The sequence below is a fragment of the Neoarius graeffei genome, chromosome 15 (assembly GCF_027579695.1).
Source record: "Neoarius graeffei isolate fNeoGra1 chromosome 15, fNeoGra1.pri, whole genome shotgun sequence".
Taxonomy (NCBI): domain Eukaryota; kingdom Metazoa; phylum Chordata; class Actinopteri; order Siluriformes; family Ariidae; genus Neoarius; species Neoarius graeffei.
In genome coordinates this window covers 76,534,176-76,556,117 of record NC_083583.1, presented here as the reverse complement: position 1 = coordinate 76,556,117, position 21,942 = coordinate 76,534,176, and the positions used below count along the sequence as shown (strand labels likewise).

The following is a 21,942-nucleotide window of genomic DNA, read 5'->3' as shown; positions in this document are numbered from 1 at the left end:
GGGTGAAAGATCTGGACTGCAGGCTGGCCAGTTCAGTACCCAGACCCTTCTTCTACGCAGCCATGATGCTGTAATTGATGCAGTATGTGGTTTGGCATTGTCATGTTGGAAAATGCAAGGACTTCCCTGAAAGAGACGTCGTCTGGATGGGAGCATATGTTGCTCTTGAACCTGGATATAGACCCTTTTCAGTCACGTGACCTTCGTAAACACGACCGCCATTTTGGACATGTAGTGGACTTCGGCTCGAATCAGTTTGAATGCGAGGAAGGCGACAAACGAAAAACATAAAAGAAAAAGGAGCGAGATGCAGAAAACACCTTCACTGTCCAGCGACGTAGGGCATTTACAGGGCGAGCAGAGGGAGAGATATTTGCAAAAATTGAGGTTAGCAGGCTTAGAGAACGACGTTTACCTGCTTCCACCAGGATTGTTCACTGACGTACGGAAGTACACGAAGCCCTCGTCTTTACCTGACTTCGGCCCACATGATCTGTATACCCTATGTTGTTAAAAACCCATCGCCATACACATACACGCCAACGTCCGAGGTTCCGGAGCGCGCTCCGGCTTGCTCCAGGAGTGCTCCGTCCGAGGTTCCGGAGCGCGCTCCGGCTTGCTCCAGGAGTGCTACGGCCGAGGTTCCGGAGCACGCTCCGGCTTGCTCCAGGAGTGCTACGGCCGAGGTTATGGAGCGTGCTGCTTAATTTGAGGGCAACCTCGGCCGGAGCACTCCGGGAGCAAGCCGGCACGCGCTGCTTAATTTGAGGGAGAGCAAGCCGGAGCGCGCTCCGGAACCTCGGACGTTGGCTCCGGCAGCTATTTATACTGGATCCGGTGTAAATAGCTGCCGGATCATAATTACAGTAAACTAGTAAATACAGTAAAGGAAAAACTTGAGACTGAAAGGTTTTAACAGTCATCCAAATGACTGAACGTAAACATTGCTACAGTAACATACCAGCTACTTGTTGAAATTAGCTAGTCAACAATAGCTACTACAGAAGAACAAAGAGGTTACAATGGGTAATTTTAGCCTATTTGGTTACACACTCGCTGCCACAGAATGTTAACAGCAATGTAATGCCTTTTCTGGCTAATTTTATTCGTCTTACCTCCAACAAAGTGGTCACTACACAAGCGTTGGTATGCCGAGGGCTGCCAATCTGTTAATGGCCGCTATCCATCTTCTCCGTTAGGATCCGATAAAATGATAAACCTTGCCTTGTTTGTTGATGGTTACTACATCCAGGTGCACAACAATATAGTGGCATGATGGAAGTCTTGCTGAAAGTAAAAACTTTCTTTGCTGCCGTTCCTCAATGTTGGCTGTGGTAAACTACTGGTAGTACATGTCCAAAATGGCGGCCGCGTTTGTCGTGACGTCACGTGAAAAGGGTCCATACCTTTCAGCATTGATCGTGTCTTTCCAGATGTGTAAGCTGCCCATGCCACACGCACTAATGCAACCCCATACCTGAATTGTGTTCACAAATAATGTTCTCTGGAAATATTCCGGAGCCCATTTTGTGATTTCCAATACAGAAGCATGCCTGTATGTGATGCAGTGCCGTCTAAGGGCCCGAAGATCACGGGCACCCAGTATGGTTTTCCGGCCTTGACCCTTACGCACAGAGATTCTTCCAGATTCTCTGAATCTTTTGATGATATTATGCACTGTAGATGATGATATGTTCAAACTCTTTGCAATTTTACACTGTCGAACTCCTTTCTGATATTGCTCCACTATTTGTCAGTGCAGAATTAGGGGGATTGGTGATCCTCTTCCCATCTTTACTTCTGAGAGCCGCTGCCACTCCAAGATGCTCTTTTTATACCCAGTCATGTTAATGACCTATTGCCAATTGACCTAATGAGTTGCAACTTGGTCCTCCAGCTGTTCCTTTTTTTGTACTTTTAACTTTTCCAGCCTCTTATTGCCCCTGTCCCAACTTTTTTGAGATGTGTTGCTGTCATGAAATTTCAAATGAGCCAATATTTGGCATGAAATTTAAAAGTGTCTCACTTTCGACATTTGATATGTTGTCTATGTTCTATTGTGAATACAATATCAGTTTTTGAGATTTGTAAATTATTGCATTCAATTATTATTTACAATTTGTACTTTGTCCCAACTTTTTGGGAATTGGGGTTGTAAAACAGGGTGCCCACTCACACCTGATTGTCATCCCATTGATTGAAAACACCTGACTCTAATTTCACCTTCAAATTAACTGCTAATCCTCGAGGGTCACATACTTTTGACACTCACAGATATATAATATTGGATCATTTTCCTCAATAAATAAATGACCAAGTATAATATTTTTGTCTCATTTGTTTAACTGTGCTCTCTTTATGTACTTTTAGGACTTGTGTGAAAATCTGATGATGTTTTAGGTCATATTTATGCAGAAATATAGAAAATTCTAAAGGGTTCACAAACTTTTAAGCACCACTGTAGCGTCAATGTCACTATCACTGGTGATAGAGGCCTCTATTTTTTCTCTGAAGGACTCTGCAAACACCTGAGATCTAACAGGGTCATTTGCACAGTAGGTGCTGATGCTTGGGAGGCCTTTGGTTTTGGCGTGATGGATCTTCTTTGGCATCAGCCTCACTTTGTTGCCAACAAGGGAGTGGTCTGTGTTGTTGTCGGCACTGTGGTAACTTTGAGTGTGGAGGACACTACTCAGGTCTGCAAGCCTGGTGATGACTAGGTCTAGTTGGTTCCCATGGTGAGACCAGGGGTTTCTCCAGGAGACTTTGTGGAGTTCCTTGCACTTGAAGTATGTGTTGGTGACATACAGACCATGATGGCGACACAGTTCTAGCAGCCTCTGTCCATTTTCATTCAACCTCTGATGCCATGGTTTCCTAGGCAGGAGGGCCAGGCTTTGAAATCAGCTCCAACTCTAGCATTGAAGTCTCCCAAAAGGTACAGACCTTCATTGCTGGGAACCTGTATATTACCTCATCCAGTGCCTCATAGAACTGATCTTTCACTTCTGGAGTGGAGCAAAGGGTTGGCACATAGACACTAAGAATGTTGATGATGCTAAATGATGTTGACATTCAGAGGGTGAGGATTCTCTCTGTCCCACCTCTTAGTGTTTTAATCGCTCCAATGACTGAGTTCTTCACAGCAAAGCCGACACCATACTACCTTAGATCGTCCTGTGACAGACCCTGCCAAAAGAAGGTGTAGTCGGACTCTCTGATGGAGCTGCTATCAGCCAGGCAGGTCTTCTGTAGACAAGTGATGGCAATATTCAGTCTAGCCAGCTCCTTGTTGATAACTGCTGTCTTGGGTGCATCGTTGATATGGTGAAGATCGTCATTGAGTCCAGGGCACATGGTCCGGATGTTCCAGCTTGCTAACCGAAGAGCTGGAGTCTTCATATTCTTTTTGTTACTTCTGCCAGGTGCAGGATGTGCAGCTTCTTGTCAAGACTGGGATGACTTTTTAAGTCCCACACACCCAGTGGGGCAGGCAAGCCATGGCAGGACAGCACCTAACTGGCTGGGGGCTGCCCAGCTTGAGGCGGATGGTAGCTGTCCAGTGAGATGCAATGATCTCTCCTACCATCAGAAGTGACCCCAGGTGCTCCTTCCTATGCCAGCTGGATGGAGCTTTTCACTAGTAACCGCCACTTCCCGTGTTGTGTTGATGTCTTACGACAACGCTGGAGTGACCTCTCCAGGGCACTATGAGCCTGGGCTGGGTATCTGGAGACCTTGAGCAGCCCAAACATCAGGATCCCCCTCTCAGCATAGCTGGTAGAATCCAGAGGAATGGTTAGACCAATACGGTTTGGTGCCAGCGCAGCTGCAGGAGTTGCCAGAAGGTGATGCTGTGCATCATCCTACCACCTATGGGGCTCCACTCCATATTTGTCCTCAGGTTTTACTCCTGAAGCCTTTCCCGTGACCAGGTATGCCGCAAGACAGCAGAGGTTTGAAATCGGAGTTTACCTTCTCCTAGGTGAACTGCCTTCCTGGGCTGATGAGTTCTACCTACCCAAAAAAACGAGACTACATCCAAAAAAATAGACCTATATATATCGTTTTTCTAATTTTGCTGTAAATACTTTCCTTAATCTAGGTGTCTGTCACCAAGATATTATATTGTAAAACAACTTATATGACTTTGTAGGCCAAAGAAATATGTGCTATGTCTTCATTTCAATTTACACATTGCAAAGTTTACAGCTGATTTTCTCCAAACTTGATTTTCTATTAAGATGATGAGACTGTCAACATTTTCACTAATTACTCTGGATTGACTGCACCAAATTTAACAAATGACCAACAACCTATAAAAGAACTATAACCCTTATTTTAATGATAATTAACTGTAGCTTTAGAATATCCAATCAAACAACTTTTAGTCTTTGACCACCTGGACTCATTTTGTGGTGACACACCCCACATGGAAAAAACAGTAGTAATGAAAAATTGCTGAGACTAATTAAGTACCATAGCAACAGGTTAATGAGAACAGGAAATATTGACCATATAAGGAAAGGGGTAGGGGCCAAGCAAATGGAGCACAGAGTATAAAGGATCAAGGGGCTTACAATTTGGCCATATATGACAGAATATATAGAAGGGAATTGGTACAATGTAGGCTTTGATAAGAGCAGAATGCATGCAGTAATAACAGAAACACCATGGCACTGGCAAAGAACACTGCAAAAAAAATTACATCTTAGCAAGTGAAAATATATTGAACTGACTCTAATTTATCTAGCATTTCCTATTATATGATTACAATATACCAAATATAAGATTATTAGACCTATTTCGAGATTTTTTTTTTGCTAATTTCAGCTTCAAATTTCAATTATTCTATCAGCAGATAATTTTGCTTCTTTACAGAAATAAATACTTAAAATTAGCAAAATTATCTGCCAGCAGAAGACTATTACGTGTGCAGTTAGTAAACATGTTTAGATATATTATAGGTTTAATAATATGTGGTTATCTTTGATTTATTGTAATCTTATAATAAGAAATATTAAATAAATGGAACTATATTCAAGATATTTTCACTTGATAAGATGTTATTTTTTCACAGTGAATGAACAGAAGTCACTATAACCCATCAGAGCAAGCCTGTCTGTGTACGTTACTAAAGCTGAATTAGATTTTAACTACACTTTATTATAATTATATATACTATATATTTTCATTGTGTACATTTTAAATAAAATTTGATGTTATTTCATTATGTTTATGTGAGATGAACGAACTTGATCATTCAAGACCAAACATTCAGTTAATTATCAAAGTGCTGAACTTAAACCTAACAAAGCTGAATGAATGTAATATATTTTCTCTCTGTCATGCCTTGTTTGTTTATTATTAATCAGATTTAGGTTGTCCTTATGTAATTTGGTTAAGTAAAACATTCATTTCTTTGGTAACTTCCACCTAACCAATAATAACTTAGTATTATGTATACCGTACATTAATAGAGTGTCTGATTGGATCAGTATTAAATACTTAAGTACATCAAGATCAGAATTCCTTTATTTGTCAAATGTAAAATACACAAGAATTTAACTAGACAAAGGAGATGGTTATATTTTATATAGGTCAGGTCATACAATGGTCATTTTGTATTATGTTTCTTTTGCCTCTAATCAACAGAACTGAGTCCGGCTCATAACGAACGAGTCTGCAGCACATGGGGCAATTTCAACTTCAAAACCTATGATGGAGACTTTTTCCAGCTCCTGTCTACATGTAACTACATCCTGACGTCACAGTGTTCAAACAGCTATGAGGACTTCAATATTCAGCTGAGGCGGCAGGTCGTCAGTGGCGAGCCCCTGATCAGCAAAATCACCATGAAGCTGGAAGGCACAGTGGTGGAACTTTCCAAAAGCTCCATCAGTGTGGACGGACACAAGTAAGTGACCTTTAACCCTGAAAGAAATAGACTGGGTGCTTTAAAAGGAATTTGACGATTGTATTGTTATGAAATCCAAGCAGATGGGATAAAATCCTGGGATAAAACATTGCTAAATAGTGAATTTTTGTTTCCCATAGCGTCACTCTGCCTTTCAGCCATTCTGGTGTCCTCATTGAGAAAAAACCCACTTACATCAAAGTCATCGCTAAGCTGGGACTCGTGGCCATGTGGAATGGAAAGGATGCTTTCATGGTGAATCCATATTAAATATACAGTTCCTCAAAATTTAAAAGGGCTTATTAAGTTTGTTTCCCTTTTAATTTAGGTGAATGTACAGGTAACAGGTAAGACAAGCCTGATAACTTGTATGCCTATATTAATACATAATACCTCATATAGTACAGTATAGTATAGTACAGTATAGTATAGTAGTGCAAGCAGTAACAATTAAAAAAGCAAATGATGTTAATAGCTCACACACAGGAACCTCATATTAGATGATCAAATAGGTAATGATCTTTAGTGTCAATTGTGAATCAGACGTGGATCTTTATCAAGTCTTAATTCTTTTAACTGAGTAATAGCTGTATTTGCTGACAAGAGGCAGCACAAAGCACTGACCCATTCAAGGATGCCTTCAAATATTAACACATCCACCACAGTTTTATTCATTTTGCCTTAATTTCTGTTAGCATTTGATAAAAACAGGATCTGATTATTTGTTTGGGATTAAATATTGCCTCACCTCTATTTATAAATTAATGCTTAATTAAATCTGATTTCAATTAATGAAATTAATATTATAACAATTTGAGACCTATTTGGGGGGGAAGCCTGGCCATAAAAAGAGTTTGTGTAACTACATGCAGGAGACCGGAAAATGGTTTTCTCCCTGATTTTGACCTTAAACCGGAAAAGAAAAGCACACTTTCATAATAGTCTACATCAGCCTATATAACAATATTACCTTCAGTAAAAACAAACAATTGCAAAAGACAAACCATTCTTCTTCTCATTGTAATTGTATTAACAGTTGATGTTCATTTTATTTCAAGTTTTATTTGAGTTCCAAAAATATATATATATATATATTTTTTTATTTGCAAGCCTTGGACACAAGCATTGCTATCTCATCACCATTGAAATAATTTTTCCTCCAAATTACCCCTTTCCTCAGATCTTGGATAACCATAGTCCACTGAATTATTTTGTTTTATTGGCTCACTACCAAAGCACCTTCATAATTTAGGGCATGTTTCATGTTAGTTAGAAGCATATGTATATATCTAGAAGTTCTCTACCAACCTGTTCCTCATGTTAAAACTAACAATATTGCACCAATCCTGGGGGACAATCAGGAGTTGGTCCATTGCACGTAATTTACTTATCTGGGTAGCATAATTAGCAGCAATGGGAGATTGGATGAGGAGCTCAGTCGAAGAGTGTTGAAAGCAAGTTCGGCATTCAGAAGACTTCGAGACAGGCTATAGAATAATTACCATGTATCAATATATGTCAAGTGTCAAGTCTATCGGGCTGTTGTGCTCAGCACATTGCTGTATGGCTCAGAATACTGGACACTATATCGTAACCAAGTCAAGAAATGATCTGCCTTCATGATGCAACACCTCCGAATGATTATGAAGCTCTCTTGGAGGGACAAAATTACAAATGAGGAGGTCCTAGACAGAGCCGGCCTTCCCACTATGGAAAAAAAAAAACCCTCATTCACAGAATCCTCCAATGGCTTGGTCATGTCCACCGCATGGACCAAGAGCGTCTGCCCAGACAACTCCTCTACTCCCAGCTCTTACTGGGAAGCCAAGGCAAGGGTAGACCAATACTATGGTATAAAGATGCTGTAAAACAGAACCTCAAGCATCTACAAATAAATCTTGACTCCTGGTCCTACTAAGCGGCTGACCGTTCATCATGGAGACATTGTACTTCAGACTTCTTCCACACAGATTAGGCAGTCTTCATTGGTCACCAATGGACAGCATTATTTAGATGTATAGGAGGGTAAATTAGGGTGTGTTGTATACATATGACATGTCAATAAGAGATGAGTGAGCAGAGGCTTGCATCCAAGCAGCTGAAGCTGCTTCATCATTGCATGTTTAGTTGTCATTCCAATGTTTCATGAATCAGATTAATATTTATTTATACAATATTTCAGGTGACCAAATCTGTCCATATTTCTATGTAATTTCCATGAAGGAGGTTCATTTTATGCTGCATTTTATATATGCAGGACATTTCATTCATGATCTTTTTTTCCAAAAATCATAACTCTTTTTTTCTGCTTGGTTCAATTTGGTCTACAGGTGGAATTGGACAACAAGTATAAAAATCAGACTTGTGGACTGTGTGGTGACTTTAATGGAGTCCAGCTTTACAATGAGTTCATCAAAAATGGTTTGTTTTTATGGCTTTATAATGGATCACTATGTTTTTACGTCTTTGGATAATAAGAAGCATCTATTTGTTTGTTTCTTTGTTTATTACAGAATGTGCATACATTATTTGACATTTAGCACACAAACCTATATTCCCCTATGCAACACTATGGGCACTTATCTCATCTCATCTCATTATCTCTAGCCGCTTTATCCTGTTCTACAGGGTCGCAGGCAAGCTGGAGCCTATCCCAGCTGACTACGGGCGAAAGGCGGGGTACACCCTGGACAAGTCACCAGGTCATCACAGGGCTGACACATAGACACAGACAACCATTCACACTCATATTCACACCTACGCTCAATTTAGAGTCACCAGTTAACCTAACCTGCATGTCTTTGGACTGTGGGGGAAACCGGAGCACCCGGAGGAAACCCACGCGGACACGGGGAGAACATGCAAACTCCGCACAGAAAGGCCCTCGTCGGCCACGGGGCTCGAACCCGGACCTTCTTGCTGTGAGACAACAGCGCTAACCACTACACCACCGTGCCGCCATGGGCACTTATATAACATCTAAAACATTATGAATACTTTCTGTAGGAACTTCAGTGCTAATAATCATCAATGATCAAATATTACAATGTACAAATACTGCCTGGACTATAACCATGAGCAGAATCAGGTTTACTGCCAAAAACGTATATGAAATTTGTCTTGGCATTTACTCACAACAGCACAAGCAAAAATGAAGAGGAGTATGATGTTAAATTATGCATGTATAACATATTAGGCAAGGAAAGAAACATGATGGAGCATGAAACATAATTACTAGTTGATTAATGATAAATTTTGGATGGAAGATTTCAAAGTTTTGCAGTCATTGATTTACAGTCAAATAACTGTGTTGTGTTTTTCCTCCATAAATAAAAGGGGCTGAGATTTCTCCATCAGACTACAGCCAGTTTGCAAAGATGGACGATCCAACTGAGAGCTGCAGTGAATCACCTCCTCCAACAGATGACACCTGCATGAAACTGGTTAGACCTGTAATAATAATAATAATAATAATAATAATATTATTATTATTATTATTATTATTATTATTATTGCCTGTAGCCCTGTGATGACCTGACGGCTTATCCAGGGTGTACCCCGCCTTTCGCCCGTAGTCAGCTGGGATAGGCTCCAGCTTGCCTGCGACCCTGTAGAAGGATAAAGCGGCTAGAGATAATGAGATGAGATGAGATAATAATAATAGTATTATTATTATTATTATTGCCTGTAGCCCTGTAATGACCTGACGGCTTATCCAGGGTGTACCCTGCCTTTCGCCCGTAGTCATCTGGGATAGGCTCCAGCTTGCCTGCGACCCTGTAGAACAGGATAAAGCGGCTAGAGATAATGAGATGAGATTATTGCCTGTCTAATTATGAGCACATATTTTGTTTCCTCCACAGACGTCAGTGTGTGAGCAATTGCTCTCAGGTCCAGCTTTCAGTGACTGTAAAAACCTCGTCTCTCTCAACTACTTTGTCAAAGCCTGTGAGTTGGACATGTGCCAGTGCAACAGCAACTCCACCAACCTCTGCCTGTGTAGCACCATCTCTGAGTATTCCCGCCAGTGCGTGCACGCTGGAGGAAAGCCGAGCCAGTGGAGGACAGAGCAGTTTTGCCGTACGTCAAAACAATTAAATTAAACAATTGTGCTACATGCAGAATACCCCCAAATAATATATTTCTCGAGAATTTAAAGTGGAACCGAGGGGACACAATTTTAAAGTTAATGATAATGATTTATCATGTCATTTTTATGCTTTTGTTTTACAGCCAAAACATGCCCTTATCCAAACATGGTGTATCAGGAGTGTGGGAACCCGTGCATTAATACCTGCTCGAATCCTGACCGAGAACAAGTGTGTGAGCAACACTGCATCGATGGCTGTTTCTGCCCTCCAGGTCTCAAATTATGTCAGCTTCTCAATTTCAACTAGAATGAAAATTTTCCACATAAACTAACAAACAAACGTGCTGCAGGTTTGGTCCTGGATGATTTGACAGACCGAGGATGCATTGCTCAGGATCAGTGCTCCTGCGTTTACAACGGCAAAATCTATCACGCTGGTCAGAATTTGACCAGCAACTGTAAACAATGGTGAGGAAAACTCAGAGTCTTTGACTGTGGAATCTTATGAAATCGTATGTTTTTTCATGAAACATGAATCCTATTTCTTTTCTCGAGTGGTGCAAGTGTTTGCACGATTATCAGGATATCATGAGTTAACATCTCGATGATTCCAAGGAAGCAAACTTGGTCATGTTGTCTGGGTTGAAAGAGTGGCATAGTGTTAGGAAGCTAGATACCCACCTAAGCCCCCTAACCTAAATGTGTGCGATAACGTGATAGTCAGCGTGTACGATACTAAGTGGATTGTCCAAAAGGGGCACAGACTTACCGGTACCTGCGCCAGGCCGCCAGCCCAAACATTGCCTCACGTGGACGGAGAGTTCGCGCTTGGAGTCACTCCTCTCCAACTCCCCTCCACGTTCATTTGGGGAAAAACCCTGAAAAATAAAATAAACAAAAGAAAACGTGCAGTCCAAAAATAATACGAAATTCCAGAGGCAGGGCGTTAATCCACAATTCATGCAAAAATGACAGGTAGCTGCTTCAGTAGCCTCTCACCGAGAGGCCTACCCAGTCCAAACAAAATCCTTCTCTCTTAACACCTGTTCACAGGCTTATCTAGGCCTAGCCAGCCGAAACCCGCAGTCACGACAAGCCAGTGCCCCCTAGTGGATAGGATGTATTCATGAAAGTGTAGTGTCTAAAGTGCAACTACTACTAACATCCTAACACATAGTCTCTATCGATGAGTGACAATTATGCCAATTATGAGGCTCTGTATGTGAAAGAGGGCAGATAGAACTTTGATCCAAGTGTGTTACACTGCCCTAGGGCAAAGCATGAACAGCAGTTCAAAAAGATGTGTTTGGCTGGCTTCACGTGTCTTGGAGGAAGCAAAACATGTGTTAGCCTTCATCCTTCCTATTTCTAAAAAAAATCCTAATTCTACTATGAGTTCAAAATAATAAATAACAGTGGAATAAGACCCCCAGTTATACTGATAAAATTGAGGATTTGAGAGGATTTGAAAATCACTGTTACTATTGCATATCTAGAAAATCTACATATGACCTTGAGTAATGGAACAGCATAAGTGTTTCCACATTTTGCTTGTTTCACACATTTTGATCATTTTACCTCATATTTTCTCTGTGTTTAGCACATGTACCGCTAACCAATGGAGCTGCATAGAGAAAGATTGCCCTGGTACATGCTCTGTAGAGGGTGGATCTCACATCACCACATTTGATGGAACAACTTACAACTTCCATGGTGACTGTACATACATTCTGGCTGAGGTCAGTATGACAGCAAGATATTTATTATTTTAGATTATTTATTCCTTCCTAACTCTCAGGAAAGACTTTTGCTTTAAAGGGCTGATGACACGTTTTTGACATCTTTGGCGATGTTTTATAACATAAAAAGTAATTCCCGATGATCCATATATTAATTCACGAAGGCGCCTATTTTACAAGTTATGATAAAAACGCGGCTATTTGGGCAAATTTGACGGGGCTGCAGCACCCAGGAGACGAATGAGGAGGAGGGGCTATATGACGTCAGCGAAAGAATCCTCCTCCTAACTTACCAGTTTGTTGTTGATGCGGCAGGTGTTCAGTTTATCATTATTAGTATTATTATTATACATTATATATATATATATATATATATATATATATATATATATATATATATATATATATATATATTAGTTATTATCCCTTCGCGTTGTGTTGCCGGCTTTTGCTCCAAAACCCACAAGGATTGGGGCAAGTTTATTCAAGTTTCCCAGAGATCCCGAGCTGCATGCGAAGTGGGTGAAGCAAGTCAGGCGCACTCGTGACAAGTGGGAGCCCTCACCAACATCCGTCCTGTGCTCTGAACACTTCGATTTGGATTGTTTTGACACCCTTCCCAGCTTAAAAGAATCTTTTCGGTGTTCAGCACAAACGTGTGTTGCTACCATCAGCAGTGCCTACAGTATTCCGGAGGGGGTCTACTAGTAGCTATGCCGGATCCAGCAGTCACCTGGGACAAGGCGACTCCTCCAAAGACAGTCCTCCTGTCAGAACATGTGTTGAGAAACGACATAAGATAGAGGTATGTAGAGCTATAGAGTGCTCCGACATGATGCTAAAAATAGTAACCATGTGGTCTGCGCGGCCATCTTGGAAGCCACTCGCTCCAGAGTGCTCATAGAGTACACATCATAGAGTACACATCATAGAGTACACATTCATGATAATCATAAATGTAATCATAAAGTCGGCGTGATATCAGTCATGTATTTGCTTGTGAAAGCTTGCGGCTTTCATGTAACTGCCGCCTAGCAACGCGAGGCAAAGGGTAAAGAGGGTAGGCTATCATAGATTCTATTCAGAAGAGATCAACACATGATTGCTTAAAAAATTAGGTATTTTAACAATTTGCATCCGTTTTGTGATTATCGTGACACTTGTGTGTTATATAGAACTGTATGTCTTATTATGTTAGCCGTTTGCATACTCCATTAGGAACTATGTATTCAGTGTAGCATACGGCTTACATGATATAAGCAGTGTTTACACATGCAAGACAACAATACACAATATTAAAATATTGATTCCGTAACATTTTGAACAAATATGGGTTGACCTACCAATCCTTGTTATCCAACCTTGTGGTGTTCGTCAATGCTGGGCTGTCTGCCTGTCCGCTGTCCATCTCGGGGTTGGAGTCGCTCTCAGATTGGTGCACAGTAACAGGTTCAAACCTGTACAGTTGGATGCACCTGTGTTCGTCATCACTTGATTCTTCCAATCTATCCCACTCACAACACAATTCTAGACTCCCAGAAGAGGAAGAGCTAGCACTAGAGAGTTCACCGGCATTTTCATGCTCCATTTCCATTGAGTAGAACCAGAGTAGAACAGCCAGTGAACCGCAGCGTGTTCTTCCGCTGACGTCACAGCATGGCCGCGAGCCACGGACCCAGTTTTCTTGCGCTGTGCAATTAAAAGTTGGATATTCGCGTAACAACAGCTTCTTTTCACGTAATTATAACAGAAATCTAACATGTTTGCCATGTTGTATAGTTTATTTAAGAAATTGCATAGAGTCATGTTCGTGTCATCAGCCCTACCTTCCTGGTTGAAAATTTTCAAAATAATTTACACTGCTCTTTCTTTGATCCTAGAAACAGGACTGTTTCAAGATGATCAAAAATTAAGTTCATGTCAAAACCATGAAATTTTGACATGTAACACTGAATGTAATGTCACAGTGGTCGGCTGCATGAGTGGGCAAGTAATTGCCAACGCCTTCTGTCTCATGTAGTATGTAGTAGACTAGTTCCTGGCAATCCAGTCCATGCTGCAATGTTTTCAAACCAGCATATTGTTGGTCTACCACACCTTGTGTCTCCTTCCACAAGACCTGTCATCAAACTGCATTCAGTGGTGTTTTGTGGTTGTCTTACTACTTGACCAAAGTATCATAACTTGCAGGATTGGATATGACTGAGCAGTTTGTCATCCAGCTTGTAGACTCACTCATTGGTCATAAGCTTTGTCCACGGTATTCTCATCAACTTTCCGAAGGACTTGCTTTCAAAAGTCTGGATGTGCTTACCTTCGTCTTTTTTCAATGTCCAGGCAATGTCTCCGTATTGCGCTATGGATTTTCGTCAGCCACAGTTTGGTGATGGTGGTAATTGACTTGTTTTTTTCCACATATTGTTTAGCTTAATCCTTGACACCATGCTCATGGCCAGTCTCTATCCCATGCTTCTTTCTTCATTACACAAAAGTACTGTACATTCATATTTTCTTTCTCATAAAGCAACGACTAAATACTTTCTCCTGTTTTTTTCTTTAACTCAATTTTATCCTAATTGAGTCATTGCATCCAGGTCTTCTCCTTTGCACATCAGCTACCAATTTGGAATGGTAATAAATTCAGAGCCAATTATTCTCCTTGGACTTTCCACAATCTCACAATCACAATCAATCTTCTCACAATCTTTTACGACATGACAGGGCAAAACCTTAAATAACTACACCACCTCTTTTCTTTTCCGAAATGGTCCTTCTTTTTCTCATCCATAATGTCTTTTATATCAAAGATTTTTTTCAGTTTCTTTGACCTCTTGCAAATTCATTCTCACCTTCTTTTAACTGTTATGACTGTTTGCAAATTCTCCCAGATCATATCTAAAATGCTTTTAGCTCAGCAATACATAAATTGTTGTTCTTAATGAGCTTTGCCAGCATTGAAGACCCTTTTTGTGTTTTTTGGTGTTGGACCTATAAAAGAATTTCATCATCTTTTACTATTTCATGTACCATTTCCTGTTTCCTTAATTGCCTTTATTAAGTCTTTATTTAAACCATTTGTAGTAAGTTGATTGGACGCTTACCTTCCTCTCTGTTTTGGATTCAGTTCGACACCATCCTTGTCATCCAGATTTTTTTTCTCGTCATTGACTTTTTGTTGTTCTTGGAAATTTGCATTAATGTCATTCACTTCCGTTTTCTTTGCATATTTTACAATATCCTAAAAAGACCATTTACACCACAAACTCTTTCTTTAAGCTCTTGCTGTGAACTCATCCTCAGTTCTACCATCCTTATAAAAGTCGATATTGTGTACAATTTTCACATTTTTTTAAACATAGAACAAGACCTTTTGCTTTTTTTTAATAGATATGTTCAGTGTCATATCTTGTGTTTTAAAAGTATCATATCTACATACACTCACTGGACACTTTAATAGGAACTGATTCTTCATTCTAAGATTCCTGTTCTTGGCTGCAGGAGTGGAACCCAATGTGTTCTTCTGCTGTTGCAGGCTGAGATGCTTTTCTGCTCACCACAGTTGTAAAGAGTTGCTATGAGGTGTTATATCCTTCCTGGCAGCTTGAACCACTCTGGCCATTTTCCTCTGACCTTCTCTTATCAACAAGGCATTTGTTTCCACCCACAGAACTGTCGCTAACTCAGTGGGTTTTTTTTTTCTTTCGCACCATTCTGTGTAAACTCTAGAGACTGTTGTGTGTGAAAACCCCAGGAGATCAGCGGTTTCTGAAATACTCAAACCAGTCCATTTGTCTCAAACCAACACCCATACCACAGTGAAAGTCACACTTTGAGATCATAATTTCTCCCATTCTGATGTTTGAAGTGAACATGAATCAACTGAAGTTCTTGATTTGTATCTGCATGATTTTATGCATTGTGCTGCTGTCAAGGGATTGGCTGATTAGATAACTGCATAAAACAGCAGGTGGTTGGGTGTTCCTAATAAAGTGGCTGGTGAGTGTAGACGCGTTCATATCTCTGTTCCATCTTTTCTTTTCTTTGACAATCCTGATGGTGTCTAGTGCTGTTGATGTACCAAACACCAGTATGCAGAATCCCACATCTCTCATAACATCCTCTAATTTGTGTTGACTTGGACTTCCACTAATCCATAACAACAATTTGTCTGAATTTGTGTAATGCTTGAGCTTTATACTGTCTGACATTCTTCATGCTAAAGGCTAAGAAATTGTGAGTATAATTTTAAGGAATGTCACTACTGGGCCCTTCAGACATTATTATTGTTGTTACTGACGATGTTAAGGCCTTATTTAATTAAAAATTAACCAAAATTAAGCTTAATTACAATTTGCAATTAAAATAAGGAAATCAGTTACATCATCATTATGATTGTTTTTTTGTTTGTTTGTTTTTTCCTCAGCAAACCAACGGTGCTGAGTTTGTGGTTGTAGGCGATCTGGTGCTTTGTGGTTTGACGACCACTGAAACATGTCTGAAGGCCGTGACCCTGGCTCTGTTTGGTGGAAGCACCGTGAGCAACATTTACACATTTTAATTATTTACTTTTTAATTATCTTTGGTCCACTTCTACTGTGAGTAGCATGTTCACATTGGACAAAGTTGTGACTAGTGGTCTGCTATTAGTTCCTGAGTACTACCAAAATCCAAAGTGTATAATGTAAGAGTGTGGTGCATTTTGACACTTAGATTTAGCCACCAATGTACTTGTAATCCAGTTGCTTTGATTACTCACGAGCATACAAAAGATGCACAAACATATGCTAATGCATATTGTGTATATTTCCCTTCAGGTGTTTAACATCCAGCCTGACGGAAAGGTCTTCCTCAACCGAATCTATTCTCAGCTTCCTCTTTCTACAGGTGAGTAAATATGCATGAACTGTATAATTATTTGAGAAAAAGATGGATGCCTCCCATTTACAGTTAATACATGTCATGTCATGTTAATACTATGTTCAATCGCTTTACTCAATTGCAGCTGGTGTGAATATTTTTCGTCCCACCACATTTTACATCATTGTCCAGACATCTTTTGGGCTTCAGATGGAGATCCAGCTTGTACCCATCATGCAGGTTTATATCACCGTGGATGTGACTCACAAGCAAAATTTACTTGGTGTGTTAAACCCTTACTGTGCACACAACTGTTTATTAAACTGTTCTATGAACGTTTTATGAAAGTAGTATTGTATGATGGTATACCATACATTATAAAAGTATTAGGCAGATGGTGAATACTTTAAACTGATTCATATTATTTTTTATATATAATTAAATACATTGATGTTAATCTACTAGTACATGTGGAATGGAAAGTGGATAAAACCTGATTTTTTTTTGGTCTCTCATGGTTAGGTCTGTGTGGAAACTTTAATGACATACAAAAAGATGATTTCATGACCATGAGTGGAGCTTGCGAAGGAACTGGTGTTGGTTTTGCAAACAGCTGGAAGACAAGAGCTAACTGTCCTGAAGTAAAGAACACTTTTGAGAATCCCTGCAGTCTCAGTGTGGAAAATGGTACTTCTTCATTTTAAACACAATCTGATTTAAAACTAAATTTAAAAAAGGAAAGGTGGGACTCTAAACTTAATTATTCAGAAGTTCATGCACCAACTTGAGAATGAGCTTTTCTACAATCATATACAATCAGAAGAGGGGTTAGTGCTGGTTTTATATTAGAGGTGTGGGTTTATTTTTCTGCACACTTCAGTATTGTGTAATCAAACACACCTCGGAAAAAACACTTCCTTCATGAGATTAAACTGGATTTGTTAAAGTGTGTTCAACCCAATAGTATGCAAATACATTACTAGGGAAAAGTAATACTTTTCCTCAGTGTTATAAATGTACTCAATTACATTGCCATGAACAAACTCTTTTTTTTACTGCCACCATTTTCATTCCCACTTTCCAAGTACTCCTCACAAATCTGCATTTAATATCCAAAAAAATCCATACTAACTCAACTCAGGACAAAAAGAATTTATTTATCACACGTACACTTAAGCACGGTGAAATTCCTCCTCTGCATTTAACCAATCTGAAGCAGTGAACACACACACACGAGCAATGAGCACACACATATTCAGATCAGCGGGCAGCTATACTACAACATCCAGGGAGCAGTTGGGGGGCTGCCCCATGTTAACTTAACCTGCATGTCTTTGGACTGTGGGGGAAACCAGAGCACCTAGAGGAAACCCACACAGACAAGGGGAAAACATTCAAACTCCACACAGAAAGGCCCCTATCGGCCACTGGGCTCGAACCCACAACCTTCCTGCTGTGTGGAGACAGTGCTAACCACTATACCACCGTGCCACCTATTAAGCACTGCCTATTAGTACTCTTTATAACTACAGTTACTTTATTGAAACAGAACCTGAAATGGACACAATCATTAATATTCAGTATACAGCATTGTGAACGGTTTTGCAGTTACAAATCTTTGACTGCTTTTTGTGACTGCTAACTAAGAGCCAGATTAAATGCATTTACCTTCCATAATTAACTGACAAAAGAAGGATCCTTTGTCTGAGCTTTTGATGCATAATCCATATTTGTTCTCACTTTGCTTTTTCTTGTTATTCCAGAAAAATATGCTCAGAAATGGTGCTCCCTGCTGTCAGACCCTAATGGCGTCTTTGCTCCATGTCACTCTGAGATCAACCCAGATATCTACCAAAAGGTACCAGTGGTTCATTGGTTAATTAACCACAACATTTTAATATTTAAACATTTAACTGTGTTGCTTTTCCCCCCTTAAAGAACTGCATGTATGACACCTGCAACTGTGAGAACAGTGAGAACTGCATGTGTGCGGCTCTGTCATCGTACGTACACATGTGTGCTGCAAAAGGAATCCTTCTCACTGGCTGGAGGAGCGAAGTGTGCAGTGAGTAGGAATGACCAATGTTTCAATATTTTCCCACTTAATATAATAATGTGTTATAATGTCCCATAAATATGCTGTTGTGACCTGTTCACAGTGAAATACGCCACCAGCTGCCCCAGAACCATGGTTTATACCTATGGCATCCGCACAAGCATGCAGTCATGCCGCTGTCACAGTGACCCAGATTTCACCTGTGCTGTGACCTTTGACCCAGTGGATGGGTGCGTTTGTGCTGAAGGAACGTATCTCAATGATAACGGCGAATGTGTTCTGCTGGATAAATGTTCCTGCTACTACAAAGGGTCTGTGATTCCTCCTGCAGAAGTCATCAGCAAGGATGGTGCCATGTGGTACGCCTTATTCACAGAGACTCAAAACAACATGCTTTTATGTTCATCGTGTCTGAATGTCAATAGAAAGTAGATTTTAAATAATAAACATCTGTTTCAGCACCTGTAAGAACGGCAAACTCAGCTGCATTGGCTCTATCACCAGTAAGCCATGTAAGTGCTGTTCATATTATCATTTAGTTATAGACACATCTTAATTTCTTACTCATTCTAAATATAAATAAACATTTCAGCTAGATTATCCAAACTTGGTTTGGAACAAATACTGATATATATCACGCAAATGAGGATGGGTTCCCTTTTGAGTCTGGTTCCTCTCGAGGTTTCTTCCTCATGTCGTATGAGGGAGTTTTTCCTTGCCACTGTCACCACAGGCTTGTTCATTGGGGATAGATTAGGGATAAAATTAGCTCATGTTTCAAGTCATTAAAATTCTGTAAAGCTGCTTTGTGAAATGTCTATTGTTAAAAGTGCTATACAAATAAACTTGACTTGAGATATATGCATCATATATACACACAGTATAAACGTCTGTGAGAGATTCATTAACGCTTACAAACCGGTATGTGAAATTCCTCTACGATGTTCATCTGAAAAAAACAAAACAACAAAAATAGTGTATGAAGGATTCTCTTTCAAATGAGCAAAATGGTACATTTTTGCACATTTGCCCCAAAGAATATGGAGTTTGGGACACATCTGTTTAAAAGTGAAGCCTCAAATGAATATAATGTGTTCACAATCAAAAGGCACATATTACATTTGCAGAAGGCAGTGTTTAGTTTTTTCATATTAGATATTCACCACACATTTGCACAACATTTAAAATAGAGACATAAAAATGTTTTCATTCACTCATACACTGCCAGTCAAATTCTGAACACAGTTTTGTTTTTTTTTTTTTTACAGTTTATTGCAATTTTCCTGGAATTAAATAAAGAAAATAGCCAATTAAATAAATGTTCTGTCAAATACACTACACTAGTGTTAGGTTTATATAAGTATTATTCTTGACCAAGAAGGCAGTAATATATTTGTGACAAAATTAAGGATTAATTTCTGTCAGTTAAAATGACCTTATGTCTCGGCTGGACATTGTTTGGGAACATTTTGTTTATTTTGATATGAAATGTGTATTTTTTATATGAGATGTGTCTGAATGGCGACAGGGTCTGCGATGATATCACACACACTCACAATGGCCTTTGATATCACACACAACCATAGCCAACGTGTATTGGGAATTAAAAGTTAGATCTAAGATGCATTCAATGATTTAAGTTAGTTTTATAGTTTTAAGTTAGTTTTATAATTACAGAATATAATTTAGGGTTGTTAAGACCTTATGATTCTAATGTTAAGACTTCATGAGTTTAATCCTGAATCCTGTTTGACCTTTCTCTGGTGAAGTAGCATTTCTTTGTTTTGCCAGACATATTCTTTGTTTATGTTTCATATGACTGTCTTTGTTTAGGTTTGTTCTTATTTACTTATAACATATCTTTGTTGAAAAATTCCATATGTACGTAAGCAATGACCTTTAAAATCTATTTGATCTGCCCCAAGATCAAGCTGCTCACTTGCTCGCAAGTCAACCACACACACATACATCTGAACATTCCATCAGAACAGTGATGTAATTAAAATGTGACCTGCTCACACACACATAGACACAGATATCAAAATGATGTCACTTACTCACACCCTCCCATAGAGACACACACACACACACACACCCCTCTCTGAGGTCACATACAAACACACACACACACACACACACACACACACACACACACACACACACATATTCGACAGACACAATAGCCGTTTAGAGAGATTATAATTTGTTATAAAAGGTGTTTGTAATCTTTCATCTTTGGTGAGAATACTGCGATTAAACAGCAGTGAAACCGATCTCTGGTTCTCTGTTTTTTTGCGGTGTTCCGTCCCAGACGTCTGGGTGGTACGAGGGCGGGGGTCCCGAGAAGTAAGTTGACCGATTGACCGTTTCCGACTGGGTGAACCCTAACAACTAGATACTAGACAGTGTGATGTATTCTTTTTCACCACTGCAGGCACCAGTTAGTACTCATTACTTGGGATCTTAGTAAATTAAAAAAAAAAGTGTTTCAGCTAATGAACAGTGAGGCAGTATCGTTACTAGCGATGTTACTGGCTAATTACTTTAACTTAATTTACAAGTATTGTGGTAATAGTTTTTTCTTCTTTCTCATGTCCTTTCAGCTTGTTCCTCACCGATGGTGTTCTTCAATTGCTCTGATAATGCTGCAGGATCTACAGGCTCAGAGTGTCAAAAAAGCTGTAGCACACTAGACTTGGCCTGTGTGAGTTTATGAAGATATTATAAGTATTACATATTGGCAAAGTATTAAATCTCACCACGTATACACATAAGCACTTGTTTACATAAAGGCATATCCTTATTTCTCATGAAATCACATCAAGCTACATATTATAGAAATTTCCACAGGTCACAATTATTGAATAGTTAATATTTGTATTCAATATTTGATCTAACAGATCAGCACAGAGTGTGTGTCAGGCTGTGTGTGTCCTGCGGGACTTGTGTCTGATGGGAAAGGAGGCTGCACTGAAGAGGCTTTTTGTCCTTGCGTTCATAACAGTAAAACTTACCAACCTGGAGAATCCATCAAAGTTGATTGCAATACCTGGTAAGTAAACAAACAAACTTAGTTGTCACTGTAGGTTTTTTTTTTTTAACATGAAATGATGTGGAGAATATTGATTTTTTTTCTCTTTTGCCTGCAGTGTTATAGCCATGTACTTGGTAGTAGTCTGTAGTACTGTTTAAGGTTTTTAATGACTTCACATGAATGTAAAAATGGACCAGCTACTGTGGGAAAGTGGATAAAATTCTGTACTTCTTATCTTCTTTGAACACA

General features: G+C 39.6%; 1 protein-coding gene across 1 annotated transcript in view; it reads left to right on the top strand.

Moving 5' to 3' along the window:
- Positions 1-3,710: 3,710 nt before the first annotated feature.
- Positions 3,711-21,942, top strand: part of LOC132899076 (mucin-5AC-like) — a 39,749-nt gene continuing 21,517 nt past the window's right edge. The window contains exons 1-19 of the mRNA XM_060940713.1: positions 3,711-3,798; positions 5,656-5,917; positions 6,058-6,172; positions 8,248-8,338; positions 9,254-9,360; positions 9,781-9,997; positions 10,151-10,279; positions 10,358-10,475; positions 11,608-11,746; positions 16,170-16,280; positions 16,561-16,630; positions 16,749-16,886; positions 17,126-17,290; positions 18,367-18,461; positions 18,542-18,668; positions 18,763-19,018; positions 19,119-19,171; positions 21,263-21,363; positions 21,560-21,711. Of these exons, the coding sequence (XP_060796696.1) occupies positions 3,711-3,798; positions 5,656-5,917; positions 6,058-6,172; positions 8,248-8,338; positions 9,254-9,360; positions 9,781-9,997; positions 10,151-10,279; positions 10,358-10,475; positions 11,608-11,746; positions 16,170-16,280; positions 16,561-16,630; positions 16,749-16,886; positions 17,126-17,290; positions 18,367-18,461; positions 18,542-18,668; positions 18,763-19,018; positions 19,119-19,171; positions 21,263-21,363; positions 21,560-21,711 (2,534 nt within the window). The remainder of the gene's footprint in view (positions 3,799-5,655; positions 5,918-6,057; positions 6,173-8,247; positions 8,339-9,253; positions 9,361-9,780; positions 9,998-10,150; positions 10,280-10,357; positions 10,476-11,607; positions 11,747-16,169; positions 16,281-16,560; positions 16,631-16,748; positions 16,887-17,125; positions 17,291-18,366; positions 18,462-18,541; positions 18,669-18,762; positions 19,019-19,118; positions 19,172-21,262; positions 21,364-21,559; positions 21,712-21,942) is intronic.